The 24,819-nt window shown below is 43.9% G+C and overlaps 1 protein-coding gene across 1 annotated transcript; it reads left to right on the forward strand.

The window, feature by feature from the left end:
* On the forward strand, positions 1-23,304 carry LOC144486427 (SWI/SNF-related matrix-associated actin-dependent regulator of chromatin subfamily A member 5-like). The gene is made up of 11 exons (XM_078204463.1): positions 1-60; positions 1,142-1,297; positions 3,379-3,510; positions 4,432-4,498; positions 8,631-8,742; positions 9,891-10,117; positions 11,859-12,012; positions 12,260-12,404; positions 13,493-13,628; positions 15,905-16,049; positions 23,172-23,304. The coding sequence occupies exons 1-11, from the start codon at positions 1-3 to the stop codon at positions 23,302-23,304; spliced, it is 1,467 nt and encodes a 488-aa protein (XP_078060589.1).
* The last annotated feature ends 1,515 nt before the right edge of the window (positions 23,305-24,819 follow it).

Here is a 24,819-nt window from a genome sequence, read left to right on the forward strand (position 1 = left end):
ATGTTTTCAACATACATGCGGAGAATGGATCTGTCGCCAGTGTTAACGGCAGCCCTCAAGGTTCCTTCAGACTGGCTTTGGAGATCAGCTTTTCTTTGCTCTGCGTAACTAAAATCCGAGATTTGCCACGCATACAACGTTTGAGAGTAGATTTGCAAATATGTTCAATTATATAGTAATTTATTGCTCTCTCCTTGCTTTGCAACACTCTGGGTGGGATTTTCCAGACCCATCAGTGGCAGGGAAAATCGTGCGCTGGGCTGGAACATCTTGAAGTGGTGGCACAGTGGTTAGCACTGCTGCCTCACAGCAAGAGTTTTAACAACACCAGGTTAAAGCCCAACAGGTTTATTTGGTAGCAAATGCCTTTCGCTTTCGGAGCACTGCTCCTTCATCAGAAGTCTCACAGTCCAAAGAAGTGCAGGTTATGTTGATTGGCCATGCTAAATTAACCCTAGTGTCAGGGAGGGTTAACAGGATAAATATGTGGAGTTACGGGAATAGGGCCTGGGTGGGATTGTGGTCAGTGCAGACTCGATGGGCCGAATGGCCTCCTTCTGCACTGTAGGGATTCTATTCTATTCTATTCTATTCTAACTAATACAGTCCCATAGATCCTGTAGTTAAAATTCTGCATCTTTAAGCCACAAGATTCCGATGGACTGAGTCCGTTCCAGTGATAGGAGATTTCATCTTCTGGACTACAGAGAGGGAGAGCTGGAGAAAGATCGAGGAGGCCATGAAATAGAAAGAAAGGGAGAGAGGGGGTGAGAGACAGACAGAGCGAGCTCCAGACACAGAGGGATTCTATGGTTTGGAGAATCGGGCCTGGGTGGGATTGTGGTCGGTGCAGACTCAATGGGCCGAATGGCCTCTTCCTGCACTGTAGGAATTCTATAGTTTGGAGAGTTGCCAAGAGCCAATTGCCCTTTGGCCGCTCTCCACCTTTGCCTGTCCTGCCCTTGACGCTGCTCACTGCTGGCGGGGCTGGAAAACCCCAACGTCAGTGTTTTATTCAGCTAAATTTGTCTGATTAATGCCTGTGATCAGATCTGTTTCTGCTGCATCCCAATTGTCTTCTAGAAAAATAAATTTCTGGTGTTTGGAAAACTGAAATGTAACCCACTTCTTACTTTATCAGGCAGCTTTCATCAGAGATGTCCTCCTTCCTGGAGAGTGGGATGTCTGTGTGACGTCGTATGAAATGCTCATCAGGGAGAAATCTCTTTTCAAAATATTTAATTGGCGATATCTGGTTATAGATGAAGCCGACAGGATCAAAAATGAGAAATCCAAGGTTTGTTTTCCCTTCATTTTCTCTGCTCTCTTCCCCATCCTGTCCATTTCCACCAGAGTTAATGGCTACCATTGTAATGAATGCTACATTTTCTGCCTCATCTTCAGGTGAATTGGGGAGAAACGCAGGCTTGATTTGGAGCATGGGGGCATGAGCAGGGGGCGACATGGTAGCTCGGTGGTTAGCACTGCTGCCTCACAGCGCCAGCGACCCAGATTCGATTCCCAGCTTGGGTCATCGTCTGTGTGGAGTTTACACGTTCTCCCCGTGTTTGCGTGGGTTTCCTCCGGGTGCTCCGGTTTCCTACCACAGTCCAAAAAAAATGCTGGTTACGTGCGTTGGCCGTGCTAAATTCTCAGTGGACCGAAGTGTGGCGACTAGGGGATTTTCAGAGTAACTTCATTGCAGTGTTAATGTAAGCCTACTTGTGCCACTAATAAATAAACTTTAAAACTTTGTAAACCATGTGTCACATTCTCGGTTATATATCATGGAGTGAGGTTATTTCTGAGCAAGGTGCAGTTATGTGTGGGACCAGACAGAAAATGAGGCACAGAAGTTTGCTGCACACTGTTCCCCTGGAGAGGGGAATGCAAAGACGGGGTAAGACGGAGTGGCAAAGAACAGTAAAAAAGAATTCAGTGTGGATGGAAGTGACTGTTCTCTGGTGAATGAGATAACGAAGGACAGGCAGATTGGAACAAAAGGTTGGAGGGAAATCCAGGAATAGAGATTTTGAAATGAAGGAAAATGATACATTTTGAGTACTAATGGTTAATATAATTGTTATTTGCTGCTTTCACTGTTCCTTCGCACTTCCATCAAAGCTTTAAGAGCTAAATTAAAAGGGTTATTTATTGTCACAGATGGAATGCGAATCTTGAGGAAAAGAGCGCTTTAATCTCACAATCCAATGCAGACAAATCATTTTTTAAGTTAAAGTTTATCAGTGTCACAAGTAGGCTTACATTAACACTGTAATGAAGCTACTGTGAAAATCCCCTGGTCGCCACACTCTGGCGCCTGTTCGGGTAACACTGAGGGAGAATTTAGCACAGCCAATGCACCCTAACCAGCATGTCTTTCGGACTGTGGGAGGAAACCGGAGCACCCTGAGGAAACCCACACAGACATGGGGAGAACATGCGGACTCCACACAGTTACCCAAGCCGGAAATCAAACACTGGTCCCTGTTGCTGTGAGGCAGCAGTGCGAACCGCTGTGCCATATTCAATCAAATTACTCCAGGGGTTCAGAAACTTCTGGGAAAGTTATTGCACCATCAATTATTGAGGCTCGATAGTTAATCTCTGGGTTTTAACACCAGTGGAAGAGTGGAGTGGAAATATTTGAATTGAAAATCAAAGATCAGATCTGCTTATTCAGACCGTAGTGTGATCTTGTTTTAAAAGCTTTTTAACCAGCTGCTCCTTCCACAACCATTGCTTTTTAACCAGCTGTCCCTTCCACAACCATTGCTTTTTAACCAGCTGCTCCTTCCACAACCATTGCTTTTTAACCAGCTGCTCCTTCCACAACCATTGCTTTTTAACCAGCTGTCCCTTCCACAACCATTGCTTTTTAACCAGCTGTCCCTTCCACAACCATTGCTTTTTAACCAGCTGTCCCTTCCACAACCATTGCTTTTTAACCAGCTGCTCCTTCCACAACCATTGCTTTTTAACCAGCTGTCCCTTCCACAACCATTGCTTTTTAACCAGCTGCTCCTTCCACAACCATTGCTTTTTAACCAGCTGCTCCTTCCACAACCATTGATTCGATTTGAAAGAAATGCCATTCAATTGTGGACGGCTCTGGAAGTTTCCATATTCGCGTCTTGCAAGTTATCGATAACCGTTTGTAATCTTGATGTACTATTACTACACTTGCTTTTTGCTTCCTAATGCAAAGCATTTGGTGCCACTATATCTGAATTAATTGGAGAAATGACAGACACGAATAAACACCTAAAAGATCAGCGAACTTTTAAATGCAGTCTGAATCTACAGTTGTGCCAGGAGTATGATTCGAACTTGTACCCAGTTTGTACAGTCATGTTTTTAAATCTGCTAAATTTACAGCTCTCTGAAATAGTGAGAGAATTTAAAACAACAAATGGATTATTGCTCACGGATTCACCACTTCAGAACAACCTGCACGAACTCTGGGCTCTGCTCAACTTCCTCCTCCTGGATGTCTTCAATTCGTCTGCAGTAAGTAATGAGAAAAGCAGCTTGACAGAGACTGTACCGTTTGTCTAAGGTTCAATTACAGTGTTTCAACCTATTTCTTTTTGGAAGGCATGAGAGAATGCTGCAAAGTTGTGTCTTTTTCATTTTTGAAGCTAGTGTCAGGGGAAGCTGTCCAACTTGCTGGAGGGTGTTGTGTGACACCATTGTTCCTTGCATTGGGAGCAGCCAGGTAGCTAAATGGCCGCAGTCTGTGTATTAATTTGTCCACCTGCCCACATTTTGTGAGCACTATATTCACCATATGTGTGCCGATGCAGAGTCCAATTGGTGATGTCTGCTCCTCTAACCCTTCAAACTGCTATTGACCATTCCTGATGCTCAATGTCACATCTGCCTTACACTGCGAAGCGGATTTAACATGCTTGATGTTTCCTTCAGCAAAACTGTCACCTTGTGTCACAATTCTAAACTTACATTAAAAGCTTGCTGGGGTGAGAGCTTACTTTATCCATATCTATCTCAATCCACAAATTAGCTATCAGAAGTATTTTAGTATTTCTTTTTTTTTGTTAAAGTAAGAAAAGCTATGTTTCTAACTGAATGCCTAACTGCCCATTCTTCCTGTGTGGGTGTCCTGTAGCTTGTTACAGAGATGGGAGTAGGTGGTCCAAGGGAAAAAATGATTTTTTTCCATGTTCAATTGCTCACCTGCCGAACAGCTGAAACTGATTTGCAATTGTTATGAGCAGCTGGGCATCTGTTTTATGATATCATTTGTGAACGATCTAATTTGGATGCTACCTTTTTAAATTGCCATTCTTGTTCTTCTAGTGATAAACAATGTAATCATTGAAACCATTGGATGAGGCGTTGATGGAAGTAACACAATATGCTAAAACGTTTGGGGTTGGCATGACTAGAGCCACTTGTTGTTCTTTGCAGGACTTTGATTCTTGGTTTGACACAAACAACTGCTTCGGGGACCAGAAGCTGGCTGAGCGATTGCACATGGGAAGCTTCTTATCTTATCTGTATTCTGATGCTGGGACGTCATTAAAATGCAAAGCTATTTTGGGCCCATCGCCCTCAGAAATATTATTCACAAAGTTGTATATTTGTGTGATGAAGTGATGTGCCTTGAGAGTGTTTGGGGCTAATTTGAAGAAACAGCAAGGTTTCTTTTCTTCATTTACTGGGTGTGGATGTCGTTGACTAGACCAGCATTTATTGGCCATCCCATGTTGCCCTTCAGAAGGTGGTGGTGAGCTGCCTTCTTGAACCACTGCAGTGCCTGAAGTTCTAGGTACATCCACAGTGCTGTTAGGGAAGGAGTTCCAGTTTTTTTGACCCAATGACGGTGAACAAGCAGCGATATGTTTCCAAAGTCAGGATGATGAGTGACTTGGAGGGAAACCTCCAGGTGGTGGTGCCCCCAGGTACCTGCTGCTCTTATCCTTCTAGGTGGCAGTGGCTGAGAGTTTGGAAGGTGCTGCCTAAGGAACCCTGGTGAATTCCTGCAGTGCATCTTGTAGATGGTACACACGGCTTTCACTGTTCATCGGTGGTGGAGGGAGTTTGTGGAAGGGGCAGCAATCAAGTGGGCTGCTTTGTCCTGGATGGTGTTGAACTTCATGACTGTTGTTGGAGCTGCACTCATCCAGGCAAATGGAGAGTATCCATCACACCCCTGACTTATGCTTTGTATCTGGTGGAGAAGCTTTGGGGAGTAAGGAGGCGAGTTACTCACCGCAGGATTCCTGGCCTTTGACTTGCCCTGGTAGATTTAGAACTGTTAATTCATTGATTAAAAATGTGATGGCAAAAACTGAGGATCTATATTCTACTAACTGTTTATCCCGAGCAGTGTTAAATTTTGAGTTACTGCGTGTGAATTACAAATTAATTTGACTTTTATGAAGTGATAAAGAACATAAGAACATAAGAAATAGGAGCAGGAGTAGGCCATCTAGACCCTCGAGCCTGCCCTGCCATTCAATAAGATCATGGCTGATCTGAAGTGGATCAGTTCCACTTACCCACCTGATCCCCATAACCCCTAATTCCCTTACCGATCAGGAATCCATCTATCCGTGATTTAAACATATTCAACGAGGTAGCCTCCACCACTTCAGTGGGCAGAGAATTCCAGAGATTCACCACCCTCTGAGAGAAGAAGTTCCTCCTCAACTCTGTCCGAAACTGACCCCCCTTTATTTTGAGGCTGTGCCCTCTCGTTCGAGCTTCCTTTCGAAGTGGAAAGAATCTCTCCACCTCTACCCTATCCAGCCCCTTCATTATCTTGTAGGTCTCTGTAACATCCCCCCTCAGCCTTCTAAATTCCAACGAGTACAAACCCAATCTGCTCAGTCTCACCTCATCATCAACACCCCTCATCTTTGGTATCAACCTGCTGAACCTTCTCTGCACTCCCTCCAAGGCCAATATATCCTTCCGCAAATAAGGGGACCAATACTGCACACAGTATTCCAGCTGCGGCCTCACCAATGCCCTGTACAGATGCAGCAAGAGATCTCTGCTTTTATATTCTATCCCCTTGCGGTATAGGCCAACATCCCATTTGCCTTCTTGATCACCTGTTGCACCTGCAGACTGGGTTTTTGCGTCTCATGCACAAGGACCCCCAGGTCCCTTTGCACAGTAGCATGTTGTAATTTTTTTCCATTTAGATAATAATCCAATTTGCTATTATTTCCTCCAAAGTGAATAACCTCGCATTTGTCAACGTTATACTCCATCTGCCAGATCCTCGCCCACTAACTCAGCCTGTCCAAATCTCTCTGCAGACCTTCTATGCCCTCCACACGATACGCTTTTCCACTTATCTTTGTGTCGTCAGCAAACTTTGTTACCCTACACTCAGTCCCCTCCTCCAGATCGTCTATATAAATGGTAAATAGTTGAGGCCCCAGTACCGATCCCTGCGGCACGCCACTAGTTACCATCCGCCAACCAGAAAAGTACCCATTTATTCTGACGCTCTGCTTCCTGTCGGATATCCAATCCCCAATCCACGTGAACACCCTACCCACAACTCCGTGTGACCCAATCTTCTTCAGCAACCTTTTGTGAGGCACCTTATTAGACACCTTTTGGAAATCCAAAAACACCGCATCCACCGGTTCCCCTCCGTCAACCGCACCAGTCACATCTTCATAAAAATCCAACAAGTTCGTCAAGCTCGACTTTCCCCTCATGAATCCATGCTGCGTCTGCTTAATCGAACCATTCTTATCCAGATGGCCTGCTATTTCTTCTTTAATGATGGATTCCAGCATTTTCTAGTTCCACCACTTCTTGCAGACATGACTTACCTGCGATCCACTGGAATTAAGTGGTGGCTCTATTCGTGTAACGAGAATGGTTTCTGCCCAGTCCAGCTGCATCCCACTTAGAATGGGTTAGAACTGTTAAAGGGCACAAAGCTAAATGAACATTTACCAGGTGTTCTTGCATTCAGTAAATAGTGCCTGAAGTAAACATGGCATTTAAGGTGCTGTAATAGGCAACTTAGAAATTGATGAGACGAATAGATAATTATTGCCTTTCACTCGATGTAGGCAACTACCACAGCTGTTTTTAATTAGGGTGGACATTTTAGCCAGATCTGAATAATTTGAATCGCTTCAGATATTACATAATATGGTGAAGGGGGAGAGATTTCTTCCGCTTCATTTCCTCTCAATTATTTTTTCTGTGGCCATATATTGAACTCCTCAGTTGACCTTGGTAACAAGGCCCATTAAGCATCCCCACGGGCTGTTCCAATTGCTGATCCCGACCTTGATAAGAGCATTTCAATTGATGCTGGATCTCCAGTCGAACTGCTTCCTGATCAGGAAGACTTGCTAAATTAAAGTGTTTTTATCACATTTTGGGAGGTGCAGGGTAAGGGAAATAGAATAATTTTTATTTGCTGAAATGTCTATCCACTATTTGAGAAGCTGAAATGGGTTGGGGGAGAGGTGGAATGGTAGGTTACAATTACTCGGATTTATCTCCTCTTCTGTTCACACTACAAGCTCCATTTCATAACCATTCACTCCAAACCTCTGTCTGCTTCCTGTCTGTCTGAGGCTTCACCAAACTCTTTGCAATTGTGATCTCCTAATTGAGCCTGAACTACATTTCCAACCCCATATTCTCAATATTACCAATACCAGCACCATAATATCGCCCGCCCTTGTTCAATCCCTTAATTAGCACGAGGTTTTCCTAAACAGCCTCCCACCTTGCACCACGTGGAAGATTCAATTCATCAGAACTGCTGCTGACATGAACCAAGTTCTGTCCACTGCTCCATTTGTGCATCGCTGATGGTCAACCTCCAGCTGTTTAGCCCAAAGCACTGGAATTCTTTCCCTAAATCTCTCTGCCTCTCCAGCTCATCCTTATTTAAGACACTGCTTTAAAAACTCCTTGGTCACCTCTCAATGGTTTTTTGGTAGCTCGGTGTCAAATTTGTCTGATAATTGTCCCTGTGATGATCCTGTAGACATCTTATTATCATAGAATCCCGACAGTGCAGAAGGAGGCCATTTGGCCCATCAAGTCTGCACCAACCCCACATATTTACCCTGCCAATCCCACTGACACCAAAGGTTTATTTAGCATAGCCAATCAACCTAACCCGCACATCTTTGGAATGTGGGAGGAAACTGGAGCAGACACGAGGAGAATGCACAAACTCCACACAGAGAGTGACCCGAGGCCAGAATTGAACCTGGGTTCCTGGTGCTGTGAGACAGGAGTGCCAACCACTGTGCCACCATGCCACCTATGTTAAAGGTATTGTAGAAATGTACATTGTTGGGGAATGAGGGAAGTGAATTTAAGGTTACTGTATTTCTTTCTCATAAAGGGCTGGATTCCAAGGTCTGATCTGTTATGTTGCAGAATAAAGCTGTTGACAATCTAATCTGAAGTTGTAGGTGTTTTCATCAAGTGAACATTCAGCCCACACCTGTAGATGTGCTTCAACCCATGGCTTGTTCAGCTGTTTTTGTTGAACCTGTGCTTCAGTCCACAGAACTGTTCAGTGCAGCTTTTGTAACATTGCATTATTTTGCTTGACCTTCTTGGGCATCATCAGTGTGTAAAAAGCATGTATTCTCACCTGAATTAGGTATTGAGACCCTTCCTCCTCCCACATATTAAAGCTGAGGTAGAAAAGAGCCTGCCGCCAAAAAAGGAAGTCAAAATGTATGTGGGCCTGAGCAAAATGCAACGGGAATGGTGAGTGCACAACTTGTGAATCTTAATGTGTTGCATTGTGAAGTACGGCATCATCTTGCAACAACTCATTGAAATTGTGCTGCACTTCAATCAACAATTAGAGCATTTGTAGAACGAAGGGAATAGATTCACCAGTGTAAGCGAGTGTGATTTTACCCAATGCATCAATAATAGGCTGACTCCCTACTATTGACCATCTTGCTTCCGTCTGATCTGTAAGATTTTTGTGTTTGGAATTCTAACTTCCCTCAATCATTTCCATTATTTTTGCCCGAAACAGAAGATCATCATTGAATTCAGACTGGACGATTGCCATTCAAGTCTGATTATTACAGTGCTTTCAAACTACTTTGCTCTCAGCTTTGGGCTTTCTTCTTTCAAACCCCAATGCAGCCCATTATTGATACCCACCTGATCAGGTACTAGTGAGGTGTCCCCTCCAAACTTATTAACCATGTCTATCATGGTTGGTCAAGTAGAACGCTGCAAAGCCCTTCAAAATGAGACTGCACCCGATGTAACACAATGTCATTGCCTCACGGTGATGCCAGGATCGCTGCCATAAATATAAAATAGTCACTCATAAATCAAACAGGAATTTAGGAGAAGATTCAAAAAAGAAAGTGGCAGAGTGGTTAGTGTGGAACTCACTACCACAAGGAGAGGCATGACATTGATGCATTTTAGAGAAGTTTGTTAAACATAGAATGGAAAAAGAAATCGAAGGTGTGAGGAGACTCTTATCATGAACACTGATCTGGAATTGTTGATCTAAGTGGCCTGTTTCTGCGTTACAAATACTTAATCCCAGAGTACTTCATATTGCTCGCATCCAAATGACATGGAAAGGAATATTCCCATCCCTTCAAACCCTGGCCACCTGGGATGAATTGTGCTTTATATCAAAGAACAAAATGTTGAGTGTGTATTTGTCGTATGATATGGGTTTCTATATGTGAGGCTTAGATGGAGCACCCTGTTCCCTGGTAGGTGAGAGGGGTTGGAATGTGGATCCTAGACTTTGTCCGAGGCACCTAGAGAACAAAGCATTCATTTTAGGTTGTAATTGCTTTCTGTTGAGCTCCATTAAAAAAATGAATTTATCTCCAAGTTGGTGTGATGAGCTTTAATTCTGGCCTTGCTGACAGGTACACCAGGATATTAATGAAGGATATTGACATCCTGAACTCCTCAGGGAAAATGGACAAAATGCGTCTATTGAATAGACTGATGCAACTGCGCAAGTGCTGCAACCACCCCTATCTGTTTGACGGAGCTGAACCTGGCCCACCTTACACCACTGACACTCACCTGGTAGTTAACAGTGGCAAAATGGTGGTACTGGACAAACTGCTGCCGAAAGTGAAGGAGCAAGGTCAGCCGCAGGCCTGGTCAAGGCTTTTGTTTCCCTTTCTGTCTTTCAATCTTTCTATAGGAAGGAGACATGGAGTGATTTGATAGTTTCGTGGATACTTGAGTAGCTCGGACGGGGTGGGGGGTGGCCAACATAAGGCATAAGGCCCAAATTAACGATTGCCAGGCCGTAAAGGGAAATTAATTGAAAATATTCCAAAATGTGTTATAAATTAATATGCAATAAACTCTGGAATCAGCAATGGTTTTAGTTATAGTAGGACAGGCAAATAAGCTTACTGAGATATCCTTGAGGAGATAACCAAACTAAAACACAATGTAAATTAGGTTTTTAGAATATGTTCAACAAATCTGTGATTAGAGAGTAAATATAGTAATAAAGTTCACGCTTTGTGAAATAGATGACATTGTCTCAATGGATTAAGAATTAGCTTAATGTTAAAGTTCCTATTTTGGGAGGATGTAGGTTTGGATTCAGATTCGATTGGAAATTCAAAGAGCACGCCAGTCACTCGAACTCGAATCCATGACCAAATTAGTTGAGACTCTGGAGACCAGGAGGAATTGAACAAAAACTACTGTGTAGTCCGATCCATATATAAGGACATCTGGTGGAGTGGAAAATCAAACATCCTGGTGTATAGATTGGCTGTAAACAACCGCCTGCATGGTTATTTGTGCATTTCCGAGTCCGATGTCAGACTTTGTCATGCTCTGGAGCAGTACTGTACCTGTGCTGCAGACTGATCAAAAGTAGAACAGGATTTTTAATAAATGAAAGGGGTTTGTGATGTTTATCCTTCGTAAGCATGCAAGGATTTCCACGAAAATGTCTGCAAAAGAATTTGAAAATGATGACTGATGACACCATGGCAGCATTTGACCTGTGCAGCAAGGTACAGCAGATTGCATGCTGTGATGTTTTGGGTTACAAATCAGCACAGGTTTTAATGAGTTAAAAACTGCTGAAAATACTCAACTAATCTGGTAGCATCAGCGAAGGGTCAACTCTGACTCTTCAGAACTCCCCTCTCCACAGATGCTGCCTGACCTGCTGAGTATTTCCAGAACTTTGCTTCCATCTATTTAGCTTTTATTTCACAAGTTTTAGTGACTGTTTAAAACAATAGTGTGTCTTGATCTGAAATCGCATCCTGTTTTAGTCATTCTGGCCTGCCACACGCCATCCACTGGGGCTGGGGGCTCCCAAAAACTGGCCGATTTACCATCAAATATTCTTCATGAAGAGAGTTGGATCACAGGCCTCTGTAATGCTTGATGCGCCCCATCCTCCTTCCGAAGGAATAGTTACAGGAGCCAAATATTTTGAAATTACGGGCTAACGTGTTTTAGCAGAAGGTGAATGGAATAATTACATGGTTTGGGATTGCAGCTATTTTTTGATTAGGGTTTAATTTTTGCTGCCCAATCTGCAGCACCGTCTCGAATCCACCTGGAATATAAAACCTTTGAAATCATTCCCATCAATCAAGGCAGCTGGGTCACATGGACAGTTCACATTGTATGAATTATAAAATTGGAGTTGGTTATGTGTGTTCATTTATGCCTCCTGTACTATAACTAGTTTACTCGATTACTCTACATCCTGCATGTTACCACTGGAATTTGGTTTCCATTATCCACATCAGTAGATGTAGGTTTTTGAAGCATTTGCGTATCTGCGCTGTGTTCTTGGCTACCGATCAACCGATCACCCTGATGAATGATCTTCTTTTCCACAGGTTCTCCGGTGTTGATCTTCAGCCAAATGACCAGGGTGCTGGATATCTTGGAAGATTATTGTATGTGGAGAAACTACGAGGATTGTAGACTGGATGGACAGACACCGCATGAGGAGAGACAAGTATGTTTCTTGCCCTGTGCTTTCAAAACTGAGTTTGTTTGAGGAAAGTTCCAACCTCTTAAATTGATCTGAGGCTCTATTATCTAAGTAAGAATTCTAGACTTAAGGTTACAAAACTGACTCAAGGTTTTCAAACAAGAAATATGAACATTCAATTTGAATCTAGCATCTATTTGTATTTTTAAAAATGAAACTTTCCAACAATTATTAAAAAGATTGGTCCCAATCGCTTGTTCAATTCTGGCATAACTTTTCTCTCTCATCCCTCCACGATTCTAGTTCTGCTTTCAATAGTCCTGGGAGCTCAACGTTTATTTTCATGTTAAGCACATGCGCTGGTGGTCTTGGTATAAATCTAACCACAGAAGATGTAGTAATCCTATACGACTCAGACTGGAACCCTCAGGTAGACCTCCAAGCTGTGGTAAGTTACTGAGCGATTAGTTATTTGTGTTCTGAAAGCCACGTACTGTTGAATATATAACTATTGTTGCTGGTTTTAACATCCAAGTGCACTGATCAAGCGACATTTGGTATTTTACTGCCACTGATAACCCCTCAAATCTTCCGTGTGTTGCTCCCATGGTTTCTTTAAAACTCCGCTCGAATGAACTGGTGGAAATATTTCAGCAGAGGCCTTCAGTTTGCTTCTCTTTAATGTGAATGGAGCGTGCGGTTGTTTTCAGAATTGGCGTGGTATGATTCCAGCTGACTGGGCATCTTGTTCCTCACCAATTAACTTCCAAATCCAATTGAGAGTTTGGAAATGAAATCCATTTCAAGTTTCAGTAATGCTGAGGTGTCACTATAAGGATCTGCCTTCCGTGATTCAGTTTTACACAAAACAACTGATGCACGGATTTTAATAAGTGCTTCGTGATTGCCTCGTGTGTCAAGGGCTTATGACTTCAAATCTCACTCATTTGTGAAGTTTGAATTAAAGTTTATAGTGAGCAGCAAAAGGGAGCAGGGCTCCCCAATTGTTCAGCTGGTTCACTAATATGCTTCAGGGAAGAGCATCTGTCAGTACTTGACTCCAATCCACAAACACAGTGGAGATTCTAATTCCCCTCCAGTGTGAAGTGGTCAGTTTCTCAATTGCTTCATTGATCCACCAGCCAGTTACTGGATTGCAATCAATGCATCTGAGATATAATTAAATAGGTCCAGGTGCTTCCTTGGTTTTCCCCTGCTGCAACAATTGTTGATGTTGACTGAGTAATTAGAGAGGGTTAAAACATGCAGGAGATAGCCATCCTGACATCATATCTTTGCGAGCTTATGATCAGCTTGGAGATTTCTCGGAAGTTTATTTATTCCCGATCCCCATGTTAAGGTTTTGATCATCAGAGTTTTTGTTTGAAATTCTTGCATTTCTGATTATAGAAACAATGTTTGCTGGAAAATATATGAATGTGGTGTTTTTACAGCTGAATGTAGAGGAATGTTAATTGAAATTGTTACATGATTGTGTGGATGTGCCATGTAACTTTAATTGTGTTCTTTTTTTAGGATCGCGCCCACAGAATTGGTCAAACAAAAGTAGTCAGAGTATTCCGATTTATAACTGACAACGCTGTGGAGGAAAGGATAGTGGAACATGCTGAAATGAAACTTAGACTGGACTCTATTGTAATTCAGCAAGGTGGCTGTTGAAGTTGGTTGTTTTTTGGGTGGGAACTGCATGGGGAGAACATAAGAACATAAGAAATAGGAGCAGGAGTAGGCCATCAAGCCCCTCGAGTGTGCCCTGTCATTCAATAAGATCATGGCTGATCTGAAGTGGATCAGTTCCACTTACCCGCCTGATCCCTATAACCCCTAATTCCCCTACCGATCAGGAATCCATCCATCCGTGATTTAAACATATCCAACGACGTAGCCTCCACCACTTCAGTGGGCAGAGAATTCCAGAGATTCACCACCCTCTGAGAGAAGAGGTTCCTCCTCAACTCTGTCCTAAACTGACCACCCTTTATTTTGAGGCTGTGCTCTCTAGTTTAGCTTCCTTTCTAAGTGGAAAGAATCTCTCCACCTCTACCCTATCCAGCCCCTTCATTATCTTATAGGTCTCTATAAGATCCCCCCCACAGCCTTCTAAATTGCAACGAATACAAACCCAAACTGCTCAGTCTCTCCTCATAATCAACACCCCCCATCTCTGGTATCAACCTGGTGAACCTTCTCTGCACTCCCTCCAAGGCCAATATATCCTTCTGCAAATAAGGGGACCAATACTGCACACAGTATTCTAGCTCCGGCCTCACCAATGCCCTGTACAGCTGCAGCAAGACATCTCTGCTTTTATATTCTATCCCCCTTGCGATATAGGCCACCATCCCAGTTGCCTTCTTGATCACCTGTTGCACCTGCAGACTGGGTTTTTGCGTCTCATGCACAAGGACCCCGAGGTCCCTTTGCACAGTAGCATGTTGTAATTTTTTTCCATCTGGATAATAATCCAATTTGCTATTATTTCATCCAAAGTGAATAACCTTGCATTTGTCCACCTTCAGTCCCGTTCGTCTACCAAGCACTGCCTCCCTGGTAACATTAATTGTGTTGAGTAACTCTCCTCCTACCAACCCTCTATCGTTCATATTCGGTAAACTATTTGTGTCTTCCACTGTGAAGACCGACACAAAAAACTTATTTAAAGTTTCAGCTATTTCCTCATTTCCCACTATTAAATCCCCCCTCTCGTCCTCCAAGGGTCCAACATTCATTCTAGCCACTCTATTCCTTTTTATATATTTGTAAAAACTTTTACTATCATTTTTTATATTTAGAGCTAGCCTCGCTTCATAACCTATCTTTCCTTTCTTTATCGCTTTCTTAGTCGTTCTTTGTTGTTTCTTAAAGTTTTCCCAGTATATTTCCTCAGTATATTTCGGTGCTTTGAGGTATCAACTTTAAATGGCATCGGTGAAACTTTGGGTACCATGAGCAGTGTCAATCATTCCCAGCCTTCACTCGAGAATTTTATCTTGCATTCTTTTCTCTGACTGAGTTATGGCACGGATGTTAAAGCTTTGTGTTGGGGATTGTGAATGCATTGGATCCTCCCTCAGTAACCTGTTCTTTTTCAAATACCGCAGAACATTTTAAAATGAAACTTCAATATTTTCACAGGTAACTTCTCTAATCGTCAATGATTTTAAAATGAATTATCATTACAATACATTAGGACCTACCACCTGGAACTATGCAATCTGGCATATGTATTCCTGACTTTTGATGAAATGTTCCTAAAAAATGAACATTAAACCCTCTGCAATCTTCCACAGAGTGTGAACAGCCAGTTAAAGTATGCTGTGCAACAAAGTGGGCTCAATAGTTTCCACTATCGCCCTTGTGTGTCTATTTATTAACATGTGAACCCGTCTCTTGCATTACTACAAGTTTAATGCCCTCCATACCAGGATTTTGCCTGGTATGGAGGGCATTAGCTATGAGGAAAGGTTAGAGAAACTTGGTTTGTTCTCACTGGAACGACGGAGGTTGAGAGCGACCTGATAGAAGTCTACAATATTATGAGGGGCATGGACAGAAGGGATAGTCAGAAGCTTTTTCCCAGGGTGGAAGAATCAATTATTAGGGGGCATAGGTTTAAGGTGTGAGGGACAAGGTTTAAAGGAGATGTATGAGGCAAGTTTTTTACACAGAGGGTGGTGGGTGCCTGGAACTCGCTGCCAGGGAAGGTAGTGGAAGCAGATATGGTCGTGAGTTTTAAGGGGCATCTAGACAAATCCATGAATAGGATGGGAATAGAGGGATATGATCCCCGGAAGGGTAGGGGGTTTTAGTTCAGTCGGGGCAGCATGGTCAGTGCAGGCTTGGAGGGGCCGAAGGGCCTGTTCCTGTGCTGTAATTTTCTTTGTTCTTTACAATTTCTTAACATCGAGACTGAATTCTTTCAGGAAGGTTCAGTCGATCAGAATCTCAATGAGCTGGGGAAAGATGAAATGCTGCAGATGATTCGTCACGGTGCTTCCCACGTCTTTGCTTCTAAAGAGAGTGACATTACAGACGAAGATATTGATGCTATATTAGAGAGGGGTGAAAAAAGGTAAAACTAACATCAGGAACGGGAGTGCCCCTTGCTCTGCGATTCCAATCCTGCAACTTCATGGCTCCCCTGTTCAATACTCTTCTTACAATGCTGCTGCAATATTTTCATCGGCACAATAAGCCTCACTTAATCTGCATCTCAGAAAGTTCTGCAAACTGAGTATCAAAAGATAATTGCATTAAATGCATTGTACTGTCATGGTTTTGTTCAGTCTCTTTTACTTCATACCATTGTCATTGTGCCAAGAGGAGATGATTAAACAATTGGATTCAACCCTTAATTTCAGCTTTGGAATTGTTTGTGTTTCCAGCAAAATGTTTTTGTTTAAAGCCTTTATTGTGGGTTTTGACAAAACGATTGAAATGCGTTCATCTGTCTTGGTGAAGTTAGCGCCATTGACTCAATCTTGCTATGCTCATGTAAAGTGTTTAGCTGGCAGCTAATACCCAAGTACAAATGTATATTCTGAAATGGTTGTCATCGGCTTCACACATCAATATCTTTGGTGCTAAACAAATAATGTTGGTGTTTAAATACATTGCATCACTGGAACTAGTTTTCGATGCAATAGGAATTACACTATCTAAAAGCTAAACTAAAGTCCCATTATTTGAAATCTCCTTGGTTTTAAATACGATGCTATTGCAACTTCTGAAGGCCTGTGGAATATGAACAATTACTTGGAGTCATAGATGTTTACAGCATGGCAACAGGCCCTTCGGCCCAACTTGTCCATGCTGCCCTTTCTTTTTTAAAACCCCTAAGCTAATCCCAATTGCCCGCATTTGGCCCATATCCCTCTAAACCCATCGTACCCATGGAACTGTCTAGTATTTGTGCGGAACACAAGTCGAGACAAAACTTTGTCATAGAAGCATGGAAGGTAAGACAGGAGGAGTCCATTTGGCCCTTCGAGCCTGCTCCGCCATTCATTGTGATTATGGCTGATTGTCCAACTCCATAGCCTTAATCCTGCTTTCTCCCCATAACCTTTTTATCCCATTCGTCCCAAGTGCTAGATCGAGTCACCTCTTGAATGCATTCAATGTTTTGGCATCAACACCTTCCCGCGGTAATGAATTCCACAGGGCTCACCATGCTTTGGCTGAAGAAATGTCTCCTGGTTTCGTCCTAAATGGTCTACCCCAAATCCTCAGACTGTGACCCCTAGTTCTGGACACTCCCACCATCAGGAACATCCTCCCTGCATCCGCCCTGTCTAGTCCTGTTCGAATTTTATAAGTCTCTATGAGATCCCCCCCTCATTCATCTGACCTCCAGTGAAAACAATCCTAACCTGGTCAATCTCTCCTCATACGTCAGTCCATTTTACCCACTGCACTAAGCTTTGATCTCAGTGAGAAGTCCCACAACACCAGGTTAAAGTCCAACAGGTTTATTTGGTATCACGAGCTTTCGGAGCGCTGCTCCTTCCTCAGGTGAGTCACCTGATTAAGGAGCATGATAGCCATGATGTGGAGATGCCGGCGTTGGACCGGGGCGGGAATGGTAAGAAGTCTCACAACGCCAGGTTAATATTAATCAGGTGATGAAGGAGCAGTGCTCCGAAAGCTCATGATTCCAAATAAACCTGTTGGACTTTAACCTGGTGCTGTGAGACTTCTTACTGGATAGTATAGTGTCACCTCTTAAAGAAATCAGTTGCCGTTTTAGTTGAATTTTGAAGTTGCCAAAGTGGCACTAGGTGTGTGGCACCAGAAAGTTCAGTTCTAAAATATAACCTGCCACCACACGGTGGCACAGTGGTTAGCACTGCTGCCTCACAGCGCCAGGGACCCAGGTTCGATTCCCGGCTTGGGTTACTGTCTGTACGGAGTCTCCCTGTGTCTGTGTGAGTTTCCTCCAGGTGCTCTGGTTTCCTCCTACAGTCTGAAAGATGTGCTGGTTAGGATGCATTGGCCGTGCTAAATTCTCCCTCAGTGTAACCCGAACAGGTGCCGGAGTGTGGCAACGAGGGATTTTCACAGTAACTTCATTGCAGTGTTAATGTGAGCCTACTGATGATACTAATAAATAAACTTTAAAACTTGACAAAAAGTGAACGCTAACGTTTTACTCAAACTCTGATTAACTATTTTTTAAAACTGCTGATTAATTTTATTTCTTTCGAATGGGAGATCATGGCCAACTCTGAGTAATGCATTTTCTTCCAGTCAGCTGCAACATTCTTGGCTCGAGGTTCGATGATTATCATAGAAACTCGACAGTGCAGAAGGAGGCCATTCAGCCCATCGAGTCTGCACTGACAGCAATCCCACCCCAGGCCCTATCCCCACAACCCCACACATTTACCCCGCTAATCCCTCGACCCTACACATCCCTGGACACTTTGGGCAATTTAGCATAGCCCATCAACCTGACCCCCACATCTTTGGAGTGTGGGAGGAAACCGGAGAACCCGGAGGAAACCCATGCAGATACGGGGAGAACGTGCAAATTCCACACAGACGGCCACCCAAGCCGGGAATCAAACCCGGATCACTGGAAGTGTGAGACAGCATTGCTAACCACTGTGCCACCGTTCTGCTCCTATAGACTCAATTCCAAAGTCATACAAAAGGATAATATATAAGCAAGTTTTCTTTTATTTTAAACTTATATGTACAAGAGGAGGGATGTTAGTACTTGGGAAATAAGCTGGGCAGTTGTTGCTGTGTCCAGAACTTCCTTTTCAATATTATAATAAGGCATATGTACAGCAAAGCTCTCTCCAAATTGCCTTAAATTAATATCATCCTTCCATTCTCATCCCATGTTCAGTGTTGTGATTAGTTTCCACTTTCAAATAATCTATTATTGTGGACTTCCCAAATAAGATTACAATTTGATGAATGCATTTAGAGACAGTATTCTTGGTGTCGCATCCATTGAAAGTTGATTGGAAACTCAATCAGTTAATTTAGGATTCTCAACGCCCATCAACGGTGATAGATTTTCATCCCATAATCTGGGCTTCAGAAATTAAAGGTCAATGTATTAACAAATGGGATCGCACAATCTCCTTTCCTCTCTAACTGCACCCATTCCCAAACCAGAGCAGTATCTGATGAGAGAATGAAATCTTGAGCTGAAATATCAAAGAGCATTTTCAACAACTTACTTCTAGATGATGAAAAATTGAAGGTATATGTTCAGGACCATGAATATGAGTTCCAGGCTCTCCGATAACAAATTATATTCCAGGACCATAACTCACAGCACAGGGAGAGGCCATTCGTCCAATTGTAGCCATGCTACCTCTTTGCTAAAGCTAATTCCACTTCCCCTGCATTCTCCATTAAGCCTGCACCTTCCTCTGCTTCACATATTTATCTCATTTTCCTTCAAACAATGCAGCGATCTCTACCTGAACGGTTCTGTGCATCAAAACATTCCAAAAACCTTGAGCATCACGGTGGCGCAGTGGTTAGCGCTGCTGCCTGATAGCGCAAGGGACCTCGGTTCAATTCCGGCCTCGGGTCACTGTCTGTGTGGAGTTTGCGCATTCTCCCCGTGTCTGCATGGGTTTCCTCCGGGCGCTTGTCCAAAAATGTGTGTGTTGGGTTGATTGGCTGTGCTAAGTTGTCCCTCAGTGTCAGGGGGATTAGGACTGTAAATACGTGGGGTTACGGGCCCTGGGTGGGATTGTTATCGGTGCAGGTTCAATGGGCCGAATGGCCTCTTTCTGTACTGTAGATTCATTGGGTGGAATTTTATCTGCACAATGTTCATACGATCCTGCCCGAGGCCAACAGAGAATGCCGTTCTCCAGCGGCGCCCGCCCCCGAATTGGGACGGGCGTGCCGGTGAAACTCCGGCCAATGGATCTGAGTAAAGATATTTTTTCTCACCACCGCCCCCTCTCTCTTTTCACTATCATGCAAACTTTCAATTGAAGACCTCCTTATCAGTCACTCCTCAATGAGAGGAAACAGATCATCCCTACATCAAACATCAGAATAAAAACAATGACTGAAGCAAACATAATTTACCTAACTTCCTTCCTCCGATCACCTGGGCCATTGTCTTTGATCCCATTTACACTGAGGCCTAATAAGAGTCACACTGCTGCATCTCTTCCTTGTTTCTATTTTCACTTTCTCTACATCATCATCACTATTCAGACCAATTGGAAAATTATCTACAGTATTATTTGTTATTTATCTCTATACAAAATACAAACAACCTTCTTTGTACTCTTTGAAGTGGAAGAGCAAGTCAGTCGCAGAGCTCCCCCGACATTATTCCCAGATAAATTAACTAATAATTGGAACTGAGTAAAGAAAATAAATCAACGAAGAATAGAATCAACTGTTTAAAAGATTAAATTATCAGATAAATAAAGCAAATTGAGATGAAGAGAAAACTACTGTCAACATCACTTCCATTTTGTGGGATATATTTTAATAGACTTCACATTGGTGACGCCAGCAGAACAAATTGCAACCTTGGATAGATTTGCTTGCCTTCAACTTCAGGTAAACAAGGAGGCGAGGTGAAGAATTTAAAGTTTTTCAATTCGTGTCACAACTAAGCTTATATTAACACTGCAATGAAGTTACTGTGAAAATGCCCTCGCGGCCACACTCCAGCGCCTGATCGGGTACAATGAGGGAGAATTTAGCATGACCGATGCACCAAAGCAGCGTGTCTTTCAGACTGTGGGAAGAAACTGGAAGGAAACCCGCAGACATTGGGAGAATGCGCAGACTCCGCACAGACAGTCACCCAAGCCGGGAATCAAATCCAAGTCCTTGGCGCTGTGAGGCAGCACTGCGAACCACTGTGTCACACCGTGCCACCCTAAAGCTATTGGACAGGGTGCATTAATGACCATGTACTGATAACACCTTTTCTTTGCCAGGGATGTGGGTAGCAGTGACAGGGCAGAATTTATGCCCCAGCATTGCGTGTCCCGAGCATTAGGTGTCAACTCCAACGCTTTGGATTCGGGACTGTGTAAGGGCATTGCTTCCTTACTCTGAAGGGCATTAGGTTGGGTTTTTACAGCAAAATGACAACTTTTCATGGTCATTATCTGATGCCAGCACCACACCTGATCGGATTATGCAGAAAATGTCATCGCCACTGACCTCGAGGAGGGCTGCCCGTCGCTCACTGTGGCGTGGATCGGCTCTCTGTGGCAGTGCTCCGAAAGCTGGTGATTCCAAATAAACCTGTTGGACTTTAACCTGGTGTTGTGAGACTTCTTACCGAGCAAAGGTATTGGACCTGGATGCAACAGGAGCCATACATACATCAACACTTTGGCCCACATGGGGATCGAACCTGCGACCTTGGTGTTATTAGTGCCACCCTCTCACCACCTGAGTTAACCGGACAGAAAGGAGCCAAACGTTTTTAGCTGTTTCGCAGCTAAAGTGTTTGAAGACCATTTCACACCTCATTAGACCGTACTCGGTGGACTGTCTGCAGTTGTTAATGTCAGTGAATAAGCAATTGATGAGGCAATTGAGCAACATTGGATAGAGCTGGGATTTTGACACCTTGTTAAATTTACTGCTCTGTGGAGGAGTTGACTGTTTTCCAGTGATACACCTGGTTATTGGTACTTCCATTCGACCTTAAAAAGAAATCAACTCGAGTATCTGTCTCTGCCCCCACGACTTGCCTGGGTTTGCAAAATCTCACTACTGTCCCAGCTGGAGAAAATTCACACCTCTTTAACCTTTGCTTAACCTTCTCTCCACTCACATTGTCTGCACCTGTAAAGACTTGATTACCTGTTAAGACTCGCATTCCAACTATTATCTTGTAACTGAGTTTGTGTCGATATGTGCCCTGTTTGTGAAACACATCCTGCACTCACCTGATGAAGGGGCAGTGCTCCGAAAGCTCGTGCTACCAAATAAACCTGTTCGACATTAACCTGGTGTTGTGAGACAACTTACTGTGCCTACCCCAGTCCAACGCCGGCAACTCAACATCATCTCTGCCCCTTTTCACATTCAGTGTTACTTTCAGTCCTGTAGCTACTAAGTGCCAGGCCCAATGTGCATGGAGTGCCTGTCAAATGGGAATTCCATTAGGTACCAGTCCCAACATCCATCCCATAGGTGGCACCATATTTCAAATGGGTTTCCAACCTTTTGGCCAAATTTCTCTGGCTGTTCACGTCCCGCTCCCACTGCCAGTGAGAATGGGGAATTTGACACTCAGCCAAATTCTCCATTCACAGCAGCAGGACTGGAGAATCCGAGCCACGGTGGAGGTTGGAGAATCCAGACCTTTGGCTTTTGCCACATTCTCCGCACAGCCCACCATCAATCCTGCCACAGGCGACTTGGGAGAATTCCACCCTTGGATTCAAAAATGGAGAATTCTGCCCCAGGTCCTCGCACTGACCCTTGAGGTGCAGCACTCAGCATTTCTCCCCACCATGACATATATCCTCTCACCATTACTCCTTGTTTCCTGGCCTTCAACCAGTTTCTTACCTATTTGCTGGGTTGCCCTTGAATCCTTGCAGTTTTGAGTTTAATCATAGAATCCCTAAAGTGCAGAAGAAGGCCGTTCGGCCCATCTAGTCTGCACCAACCACAATCCCACCCAGGCCCTGTTCCCATAACCCCATATATTCACTGTTAATCCCCTGGCACTAGGAGCAATTTAGAACGGCCAATCCACCTAACCCGTACATCTTTGGACTGTGGGAGGCAATCAGAGCACCTGGAGGAAACTCACACAGACACGGGGAGAATGTGCAAACTCCACAGAGACAGTGACCCAAGACTGGAATCAAACCCGGGTCCCTGGCGCTGTGAGGCAGCAGTGCTAACCACTGTGCCACCAAGCCGTCGTAATGACTAGGCTTCTATGTAGAACATTATCCAAAGATATTCCGCATCATAGGGCCTCCCAAATTTTACTGGGGTTGTTCCTTCCTCAGAGGCACTGAGGATCCTGGACCTTACGCTCTGGAATTCCCTCCCTAAGCTATTCCTGGAGAAGCCACATTTTTCCCCTTCAGTCAGATTGAGCCATTGCACACTGCATAAGGTGGTTGAACAGGTAAATGCTCTGCATCAGTGACAAATTTGGCGAATGTGAGGCATTGCATTGCAATTTCTGAAATACAACATTGTTAATGTTTTACAGGCATTTTCCAGCTTCCATTATCACAATGAAACCTCATGAGATACCTGTGTTCTCAACCAAGATCCTCAAAACCCTCCTGTCCCTCTACCTTTACACTCACCTGATGAAGGAACAGCGGTCCGAAAGCGCATGATTCCAAATAAACCTGTTGGCCTTCAACCTGGTGGGGTGAGACTTCTTACTGTATCTTTACACTGACCAAGCACACCCTCCGCTGGCCTTTACTGAAATAACAGCTACATAATGCTGTCGCAATCACAATGCCTGTTACAATGAGCTGCATTTACATAGCATCTACAACATAGTCAAACATCTTAAAATGCTTCAAAGGAGGGTTAGCAAGGAAGACGTGACAGAGTCACCTAGTAGGACAGATGACCATAATCTTGATCAAATAAATAGGTTTTTTTGGCGTGACTTGAAGGAGACAGTTGGAGAGGCAGAGAAGTTTAAGGAGTGAACTCCAGGCCTTACACCACTCAGACGTTTTGGTTGGGTATGGGAGTCTCTTTGAAAAGAAAAAGATTTGGACACCATTGTGGCATTTAAAGGGACCATCCTCCTGAAAAAAGAGTGTCTTGCAAATATGGTTTCATGGACTGATCCAAAGGAGACTCATCAGGGCCCAGGATTTCTCTCCCAGATCCTGACCTTACGGCCGAGGTGGCCAAAGGGTCTCAGAACGCTGCCGTTTCATCAGCTGAGTCTCACCTGATGAAGGGGCAGCGCTCGCAAAGCTCAGTGATACCAAATAAACTTGTTGGACTTTAACCTGGTGTTGTGAGACTTCTTACTGCGCCCGGTCCAGTCCAATGCCGGCATCTCCATATCAGAGCCAAAGGTGTGGCAGAGAAATCAAAATCAGGAAAGCACAAAAGATACGGCACAGAAATATCAAAGGGTTGTCGAGGCTGAGGAGGTCACACAGATTGTGAGGGCTGAGACAATGGAGGAATTTGAACATTTCAAATTCAGGTCTGGTTGAATGTTGGCCAGTGGTGACAGACTTGGTGTGAACTATGATGATGTGAGAAGTATTGCAGCACTTTCTTTGGAATGTTGTATCAGTATTTTGGACCTCAGGTTTGCTGCTTCTGGCCTTCCGGATCTGTTGTCATTGGGGATTTTGTTGAAAGGCCTGGGACTGCGATTAAACAGAAACCTCACAGGAATCAAGGACTCTGGAATACTATGGATGGCATTCACCACTTGCCTACAGGAGTGGCTGAACGGTTCCACTGAAGTGGGTGGCACAGTGGTTTACACTGCTGCCCGGGTTTGATTCCGGCCTCGGGTGGCAGTCTGTGTGGAGTTTGCACGTTCTCCCATGGTCTGCCTGAGTTTCCTCCAGGTGCTCCGATTTCCTTCCACAGTCCAAAGATGTGCGGGTTAGATGGATTGGCCGTGCTAAATTGCCCCTTGGTGTCAGGGGGACGAGAAGGGTAAATACATGAGAACAAGGCCTGGCTGGGATTGTTGTTGGTTAAAGCTCAATTGGCCGATTGGCCCCCTTCCGCACTGTGGGGATTCTATGATTGTATCGAGTTAAAGAGGACTAATGTTGTTTTATGTGCAAAAAATGAGATGTGTCCCAAGATCTGTAGGTTAGGGGGATTCGCAAGGTAAATGCTTGGGGCAACGGGGATAG

Source organism: Mustelus asterias, unplaced genomic scaffold, assembly GCF_964213995.1.
Source record: "Mustelus asterias unplaced genomic scaffold, sMusAst1.hap1.1 HAP1_SCAFFOLD_338, whole genome shotgun sequence".
NCBI classification, from domain to species: Eukaryota; Metazoa; Chordata; class Chondrichthyes; order Carcharhiniformes; family Triakidae; genus Mustelus; species Mustelus asterias.

Bases quoted from the DNA above. Each gene is read 5' to 3' on its own strand.
- LOC144486427 (XM_078204463.1), top strand. From the start codon at position 1: ATGTTTTCAACATACATGCGGAGAATGGATCTGTCGCCAGTGTTAACG. The intron at 61-1,141 runs GTTCCTTCAGAC...TTACTTTATCAG, and splicing joins TGTTAACGGCAGCCCTCAAG to GCAGCTTTCATCAGAGATGT. The intron at 4,499-8,630 runs TGGGAAGCTTCT...CTCACCTGAATT, and splicing joins GCTGGCTGAGCGATTGCACA to AGGTATTGAGACCCTTCCTC.